The 9,116-nt window shown below is 48.2% G+C and overlaps 1 protein-coding gene across 2 annotated transcripts; it reads right to left on the bottom strand.

Moving 5' to 3' along the window:
- Positions 1–2,557: 2,557 nt before the first annotated feature.
- On the bottom strand, positions 2,558–5,030 carry Fezf1 (FEZ family zinc finger 1). 2 transcript variants are annotated; one of them, XM_051151864.1, is made up of 5 exons: positions 4,372–5,030; positions 4,000–4,221; positions 3,709–3,843; positions 3,310–3,442; positions 2,558–2,916 (listed from the first exon to the last, which is right to left on the bottom strand). In XM_051151864.1, exons 1-5 carry the CDS (start codon positions 4,798–4,800, stop codon positions 2,558–2,560), a joined length of 1,278 nt encoding a protein of 425 aa, XP_051007821.1. In that variant the 5' UTR covers positions 4,801–5,030. The 2 variants fall into 2 exon arrangements, with proteins under 2 accessions (XP_051007821.1, XP_051007820.1); XM_051151863.1 differs by having other exon boundaries at positions 4,000–5,030.
- Positions 5,031–9,116: the final 4,086 nt, after the last annotated feature.

Genomic DNA, 9,116 nt, shown 5'->3' with positions numbered 1-9,116 from the left:
CATTTGGTTTTCCACCACAGAACTGGTGCTGTCACCTTGAATGTCTAAAGGACGGTTCACCCTAAGTTTTGAGAATAATTTTGAATACTAATTGAGGGTAAGCTCAAGAAGCAAAGGTTGTATTCTGACCTTGAACTTCAAATATACACATTGCAAGTTAGAACGAACTCTGATCTCATTCCTCATCCTCAAAGGATCCAAGGAAGCCACTTTGAAAAGGCAGGTTCCTGTCACCTAGGAGACATTTCTCTACACACTGTCTGCTGCACCAGCAACTATGAGGGAATGTGGCCAGCATTTGGAGCAGGAAGAGCAAGTCGGGTGCCACACCGAATCTAACCGGGGTTCTCAACCTAACATGGGTTGAACGGCTGTCTGTCGACAAAGAACAAACTGGGGTTTTGAAGAGAGGGGGTGGGTAAAAGTCCGGATTTGATCTCATGATGTTGACTTGTTCGCACTTGCATTGGATATGCCCACTGGGGCCAGCCCTGGGAACATGGGCCAAGCCTTAAAATCGTGCCGCCCTCCTCCAGAACCCCGCGGGTTCAGCTCCCTCCAGCACTTACCCCTCCCGCCTCTCTCCCAGGCAGGGTATCATTTGCAGGTCCCAGTGGGACTCTTCATACCGCCTCCGCTGAGAACGCCCATGGGCGCCTTTGTCAAAGCCTTCCAGCTCCTAGCCCATTTTTGGCATCCAGAACAGTGTACCCTTCACGGCCTTGATTGAAGTGGGAATTCTAGTTCCCTAGAAAGTTGATGCTGTGCCTCTGCAGTGACCCTTTGCTCATCTCCCACCTGCCCGCGGCCTATCACCCTACCGGGTCACCCTTTTCTGGTGTGCCACACGAAGACGATCAAAAATAAGACATAAGTGCTACGCAGTCCCGTTGGTGATCCTGGACTGGCAAGGTCACCCTGCTCCAGGCAGGGGAAGATAGTACTTGGCTCTTAGGAGCCTCAGCCTGAGGTGTGGAACCTGGGGTGTACTCTCAGGACACAAACGCCAGGAAGCAGACAGAGCCTGGAGGAAGGGAGGAACCTAGGCTCAAACACCTACCCCTCCACCCGCCTTCCGCGCCTAAGGTGGAGGTGACTGTGCCCACCTGGCAGGAACCCCTGTAGTCACTGTACCGTCCCACCCCCAGCAGCCTCACCCCCAGGACATGGCCCGCTACTGTGGGACTTCTGTGCAGGGCTGCGAGTTTGTCTGGCAGCTTCTACTGAGCAGCTAATAGTATAACAACCCGGCTTTGATAAATCTGAACTAATTACCCCTCTTAATTAAAGTCTTTAGCAGTTGTTTCACTGTTTTGGCAAGAAAACAGGAGAGACTTGCAGTTAGAAAACAGCAGAGCTCCAGCACACAGCGGAGCTGCTGATTAGCACTCGAAGTGTTTCAAGGACCTGGCACCCGCCACGGTTTGGTTTTCGTCCATGTCTCCTCCTTGAATGGAAGTATATTCAGCTATAAACATGTGTACACATCTCAAAACACCGAGGCTCTCTTTGCCAGCTGTGTACAAGTCCGTATGTGTCTTCAGAATGGTGGAGCGCACACAACACAGCCTCTAGATAGAACGTCCTGCCTTTATACCACAGATCTACCAGGATATCCATGGCAAAGTTGAATTTCTGATAGACACATATCTTCTGCCCATGTTTCAAGCCTTGCCCAAAGCTACAAGCATAGGGACAGACAATTTGCAAATAGCAAATGTTCAGATCAAATCGGTAGGCATAATTATTCCAAAGCTGATTTAAAACAAACAAACAAACAAAAACCAAAGGATTTTGTATGAGAAAGTTGGAGCCAGGGATCTTTAGCTGAACGATACAAAGCCTTGAAGTTTGTTGATTAAATAAGCATGTTCCAAGTATTTATTTCCAACAGCCAATGAATCAATTGCAACGTGCAAGAATCAAAAACAAAATTCCAATTCATTCATAATGAGCCACTCTTATCTAATGTGTATCTGGGCATATGTATGTCCTTACAAACGTGAATGTGCCTTCAAAGACACACACCTCTGTGTGTATATAGAACATACACACCGTGTTTTGATGCTTCGGGGAAGGAGAAAATTATAAACAATCAGCAGGCATTTTTTTTTTTTTGAGACAGCAGAGTCGACACAATGGAATATATACAATAATAAAATTAAAATTAAAATGATGCAGCATTCCCGAGTAGAATAATACAGATCTCAATAAATACAGCAGATATCTGTTTAAAAACAACAAAACAAAACAAACACCATCTCTCCACCCGAGATGAAAAGTCTTTTCAACTTAAAAAATAATTGAAATAAGCCCCTCCAAAGGTATCATAATTGTTAGTGCCTATATAGAATATATTACACAAAACCATTTAGCAGGTGCATGCAAGAGGCGAAAGGCCAAGAAATGTAGAGGCATCTGGTCCGCCTGAAAGTGCGGGGGCCCAACGTGCCCCAGGTTTTGCAGGCGGAGCCAGGACCAAGAGGTCCGCTCTGGTCTGCAGACTTCCTCAGCGGGGGGGCCCTACGGTTGGAGTTGGGGAGATCTTTGGCCGCTGTCACTGGTGGCCTTGGTGAAGCCCGGATGGTAGGGGTCCGGGAGGTGGCAATGTAGGCTGCAGTGTCGGCAGAGGTCCAGGCGGCGCCTGTTGCAGCTGGGGCGGCTGCTCGCTGCCTGGCTCCCCTGTAGGAGTGCGGGTCAGCCCCAGGCTGCTGTCGTGCAGCTTTCGAACGTGCTTCTTGAGGTCAAAGTTCCTGCAGAAGCCCTTGCCACACGTGGGGCAGGTGAAAGGCTTCTTGTCGTTGTGAGTGTGCATGTGGAAGGTGAGGTTGTACACCTGGTGGAAAGCCTTGTTGCAGATGTTGCACTTGAATTGTTTCTCTCCGCTGTGGGTCAACTTGTGGTTTTTGTAATTCCCTGAAACAGAAAAATGGCCCAGATAATGTTCTGAACAAAGCTTGAAAAGAAGAGAGCGGATGCATAAAAGAGAAGGAGGCAGGCTGAAGGGCCACCACAGGGTGCAGGGCGTGGGTGCCTCTACGTTTATTTTTAAACACACTCCATTTATTTCTTCTACACATTAACACACACATCTATTTATCTAGTTATACTAAGCAAAGCTGCAGGTTACAAAGAAGTACCCTTTGATGTATCGAACGTGCCTTTTCTAACACTGGTAGGGGATTAGAAGGGCAACCTTCTACTCAGGTAAACAGTTGCACTTTACAGGTCATTTTCCAAAATACCTTGAGAAAATTAAGTAGAGTTTTCCTAAGACCACCATGAGAAGATTTCCCCTGGGTTCAGTACCTTTTTGATGAAATCCTTTGCCACAGAATTCACACACGAATGGTTTGTAGCCCGCGTGAATTCGGGTATGTGTGTTTAACGTGGAACTTCTGTTAAATGCTTTACCGCACTGGTTGCATTTGTGAGGTTTTTCCTAAGCAGCAGAGAGAAGGGGAGATAGAGAACTTAATTTAAGATACTTTGTTATTATAATGTGGAGTCCTACCAGCACAATACACTAACACTCTGAAGCTTCTAAACAGAACAAAGGCAACAATTGGAGGCAGCAGCACAGCACAGCTCAACAGATCTTAGATTAAAGAGTGCGGCTTTATCGACCCTTTGGTTTTGTTTGCTTGTTTGTTGTTTATTCAAACAGTTCCGAAGTCTTCAGGCTAAAATTATGACAGAGGAACATACCTGCGTGTGAATGATCTTGTGCCTACAAAGGGTGCTAGCTTGCCGGAAACCTTTTCCACACACTTTGCAAACGAAGGGTCTAGCTCCCGTGTGCACCGGCATGTGACGGGTTAAGTTATAGTGCGCATTAAAGACCTTAAAATTAAACACATAGAAAACAGGTTAGCGGAGCAAGATATTTAAATTCAAAGTGGATAAAGGGAGGGAGGAGGCAAAACAAGTTTATACTCCCCAAATATTAAAACGGATTCGAGGGAGAAAGGAAGGAACTCTATTTTGCATAATACTTACCTTTCCACAGACTTCGCAAGTGAAAACTTTGGGTTTGGCATTAGGAGAGCCGCGGCTGAAATCCGAGGTTTTGAATGCGATTTTTTCCGACAAAAGTTGGGCGCTTTCTTTCATGTAATGCTGCAGCTGAGCCTGGGACAGGTCTTTGAAAGCTATTCCCGAAGGGAGCTTCTCCACCGCCGGGACAACCAGTTTATTTCTTTCGGCTAAATATGTTTTTGGCTGTGGGTGCAATGGGGAACTGAGAAAGTAGGAGGCCACGGGGTGGATGTTCACGCCCGCAGCCGGGTGGCACGGACCGTCACCTCGGTTCAGGTAGCACAGGGCACCCATGGCATGAAACGAAGAGTGGTTGACCACACGCGGCCTTACCAGTTTGTACTGCTGCAGTGGCAGCGCGTCGCGGGCCAGGTCGCCCTTGAGACTTAGCGCGCAGTTGAGCAGGTCGCTGCAGCTGAAAGCCGGCGCGGAGGGTGCCACCGCGGGCGGCGCGGGAGCCTCCAGACTCGCCTTGCGGGGCTCCGAGCCATTCGCGCCTGCTTTGGAGTTCGTGTCGTAAGCCACTGGAACGAAAGGGATCATGCAGGGGATCGACGAGTTGAGATGAAGAGAATGCTTAGGGTCTCCTTTGGGCACGGCTCCCTGCAGGAAGTGGGGGACCGGCAGGGCCTTAGGCTCAGGGGTGCGCGCCATGATTCGTTCGATGGAGAAAGCCAAGGGTTTGGACGTGCTCATCACGTTGCCCCTAGCTGGAGCAGTCGCTAGCATTTTGGTGGTCGCGTTGAGGCAGCTACTGTCCATGACTGAGTCTCCAGCTTCCGTCCGCCGGGGTTGGGTTGCACGGTCGTTGCCTTGTCCCCTGCTTGTCACAGACCTGCGGAGAGGACAGGCACCGTCACCACCAGCAGCCTCCTCCTCCTCCTCCCCAGCATCACCAGCCGAACCTGCCTGCCCAGCCCAATGGACTCCTGCCAGCCCATCGCAGAGTTCTTGGCGCACCAATGACTCGGGGACAATCACTACTTATTTCTATCAATAGAAAGTGTTGTGTCAATAACGCAGCCAAGATCTCGCCAATCGTTAACTTCCAAGAGGAGAAGGTAAACTAGATAATTGCTCAATTCGCTTCCAACAGTCAACAGGAAAACTTTTTTTTCCTCTGCAGTAGGTGACTACTTTTCATTGGTGAGAGAGATTCCCCCGCCCAGAAGAGGCGGGGGCGCTCGCCGCATTGCGCCCTGCCCTCCCCGACGCGCAAGCACTCGCCCGCGCACACTTCTCTACCCTTCAGCCACCCCCCCCCCCCCCCGTTTCCTCTGTCTTTTTAATTCTCAATCTGCTTAACCAGGCTTTAGAGGCCAAGCAAATCTGAGATCAATTTTCTCGTTTAGCTCTAAGTGACATCATCTAAAATCATTGTGCAAAGGCTAAATAAGGAAACAGAGTCTAATTCAGGGGCAAACGCCAGGCTATATTTATCAAACGTCAGGCTCTAGAAAGCCTTGACCAGGAAGCCTCTGACCGCAAAATCCGAGGTTTCTTTGCTTGGCTTGCCTGAGTTGTGATCTGGCCGCCTACGCGGCCCACTTTCGCCCTCCAGGAGTCTGGAGTCTGCACGTTCCCTGAATCCTGGAGTCTCTACAACTCGAGACGCGTCTGGACGCTTTGGAAGACACCAGCAGGTAACTGGCCTCCCAAAATGCCCCTGAGATTTAAAGGCCTTGGGAGGCTTGTTATGTGTTTGTGGTTTTCGTAAAAGCGATGCCTATGGCAATCGTCCTGGGAAAGACGCACTAGCAGCACAAAGTTGAGTTGCAAGGAATATGCGGGTGTCACACTGCAAGAAACCTAGCCACAGATCGGACTCACACACAAACACACAAGAGAGCTCAAGAGGGCATTTCTTCAAAGAACTTGAGCCCACAGCTCTTTCCTAGCAAAGCGCTTTAAAGGTTGAGCCGAAAGGGAAAATAGAATCTATCGATTCCCCTCCCCGACTGCCAGTATCTGCGCGCCACTCAGTAGCAGTCAGTGCAAGCGACACCCAGAGTGTCTGTGCGCAGAGAGAACTTAGAGAACCTTCCGCCCCAAGTGGTGGCCACAGCCGGGTCCCCCAACCCCACCCCCAGCGTTTGGCGACCCTGAGCGCCCCCTACACCCCACCGCGCGCGCCCACCGCCCTCCAGTTGTGACGCCTAGGCCCAAATTCCAGGGGCTGAGTTTCTCCAGCTGTGCGGGGCTTCTACGAAGACGCCAGAGGCTGAGGCTCAATGCGCAGGTTCCCGCGGCTCTTGCCTGAGCGAGCGAAGAGATGCCGGCTAGCGCCTTCCCCGGCGCAGTCGATGAGGAGCCTGCTGAACCGAGGAGCAGAATCAAAGGGCAAGGCAGGCTCCTAAGGGTGCAGGTCGTAGGAGAACCCCGCCGTTCTCAAGCCAGCGCCGGGAGGAAGCGCTGAGCAGTGAGTCCCGAGCCGCACCGCCTGGAGGCTGTGGTAAGTAGCTTCCGGCAAACTCCAAGCACCTACTGCCTGATGAGTTATCTGTAATGTGTGTGGACCACAGCACCAGGTATCTGACCAAGAGTGTGATGTGCTGTCCTCTAGTGAGAACTCTGGAAAGGGCCAGCAGTGGGAAGTGAATGTGGGAGCCTAGGATTGTTGAGCCTAAGACCAATTTATCCAAAGGTGCCAAGTTGGGGTACCCGGTGCAGGCAACTGGAGTATTCCCCCCACACACCTCCGCCATCCCCCTTTTCTAGCCTGTGCCAAACCAGGGACCCAGGATCCGCCCCGAACAGACTTTGAGCGAGTCAGTTCAGACCCTGCTAGGGAAAGCCCAGTGGTACGGAAACGGAGAGAGCGAGTTGTTGAGGCCTGACACTGAGATGGGACCTCTGAGTGGATGCTGAAGAAACAATTGTTGGAAAAAATAATAAGGGCCGACAGAAGTCTTTTTGAAAGTTGCGGCCGCTAAGAAGCCAGATGGTGGAAAAGTCTGGCTCTTTGAGGCCCGCCTTAGTGGCTAGGCCTGGGGTGTCTCCTTTCAGGTATCCAGGCAGCTCTGGCTGGGTAGACTGGTGAAGCAGAGAAGAGTAGAAGTGGGGGGGGGGCGGCACGGCACGCGGACGGAAAGAAGGAGGCACCCCAAAGCCCGGGAGGCGTTCTGGAGCCTATTTTGGCTTCAGCCCCCCACCTCTCCACAAACACAACTGGAAATGTTCTTTCGATTTGCTTTTGAGGCCGCAGAACCTTAGTCTTTCACCCTAATCAGACAAAGGCTGCGGGGGACCCGGATTGCTTAAGGAAAGGCAGGGCTGGAGATGTTCCTGTCCCACGACAGATGGGTAGAGGTTAAGACTTTAATTGCTGCCTTTTGGGGCAGATCAGATTCCCTTTCCTACCTGTCTTCCCAACAGCGAAAAATCTCCCTCCTGGTGCACTCCTCCCTCGCTGGTACAAGTTTAAAGAAGAAAGCAGAGAGGCCAGAAACTCCTCGGAAACTGCTTTGGAGCGCCAAGGAAACTTGAACAACCCACCGGCCTCTGGAGCATTACCTGCCTTCATGACTGAATGCCACCAGTTTCTTTTACGTTCGTCGCGTGTCCCTCCCTCTTCTTGTCTTCCCCTCCCCCTCCCCTCTTCTCAACGGCACATACAGGCACAAAAAGTCTTTATTCGCCTTCCACAAATTTTCTCTTCAATGGACAGACACTAACTTTAAAAAAAGAAAAATATTGGCTAAGGGCTTCGTATACTTAACATTTCAGTAGTTCGCTGTTCACTGGTCTTTTTTGTGATTTGCCTTTTCTGCCAAGTGTTTGAAAATGTCGTTTGAGTAAATACAGCAAGGCATCAATTATTTTCATTCTTTTGAGACAGGCCTGATCTTCCTAATCCCAAAGACCCAAGATGTGTTTTACAAATCCAAGTCTTGATGTGCCATTTTTTTGTTAACTTTTTTTCCACTAAGTATGTAACCAAAACATGCATTGATGTTTAATATGTGCTCCATAAAGTAAGGATAGTCTTAAAATACAAAATGTATTCAGGAACAGTTTAATATCAGAAATGAACACTTTGTTTTAACTACAAATATTTGAAATTACAGAAAAAGTAACCAACCCAGAGAATACATTTTGAAAAATCAGAAGCATCTAAAAGGTTTCAATTGTTTGACTTATTTACAAGAGTATAAAGGAGGTTTGTTTGTTAAGTTAATAACAAAATAGAAACCACAGATTCTTTGGACTTTCTCAGAGAATCTTATAACTTCCCTGATTGTTTGTTTGTTTAGGGCAAATTTTACTTCCTTACCCATCAACTTTAAGCTCTGATACAAAATGACTAAGTATTTGGGTTGGTAAGCATAAGATAGATATCCCAAGACACCAGCCCAGCCAGCCCTTGATATGAAGAGGCCTAGTAACAAAGTAGGATCAATACCTGAAAAGCAAGAAAAATCTTCCTTCTACATAACAATTGAATGTTACTTTTTTTTTGGTAGAATCTAAAGTTCTTAAGAATTCTCAAAGACTTGCATAATTTCCCCAGATATTTTACTTAGCACGTGTCATAAGCAAATCATCTTGGAGTGATGATTATTGCCATTTGAAATTAAAAGGCATTAGAAGACAGCAGTAAATTACCAAGCATTCTATAATCTTTAGCTATTTCCTTAAGAAGTCACAAAATCCTGCTGAAGTGGCTTTTTTTTTTAATTAAAAAAATAAATTGAAAAACATAACAGACCTTCAGCCAAATGCATTATATTTTTAGGCCCAACAGGCACACCTGACTTCCAGCACTTTACCAAGAACAACAGTCAATAGTCCTTTGCTTCTTAATAGCTACTAGAGCTAATAAAAAGCAGAAGGCTTTGTTGTTGCTGCTGTTGTCATTATTATCATTATAGTCTGGATATTTGGGTGTATCCGCACTGCTTTGTGGTTAATAAACTAACACCAAAGATGGCACACATTGTGTCTAGAAGAGGAAAAGGCATTCCTAAATTCCTCTACAATCTTTGTCACTGGCTGATGTTTTATTGATTCTTCTGGTGTGTGATACAGATTGGGGAGATGGAATAGAACACAAATAGGGTCTATATGGTCCAAGGAAA

Source organism: Acomys russatus, chromosome 10 (genome assembly GCF_903995435.1).
Source record: "Acomys russatus chromosome 10, mAcoRus1.1, whole genome shotgun sequence".
Classification (NCBI taxonomy): domain Eukaryota; kingdom Metazoa; phylum Chordata; class Mammalia; order Rodentia; family Muridae; genus Acomys; species Acomys russatus.
This window is presented reverse-complemented; position numbering and strand designations above follow the sequence as displayed.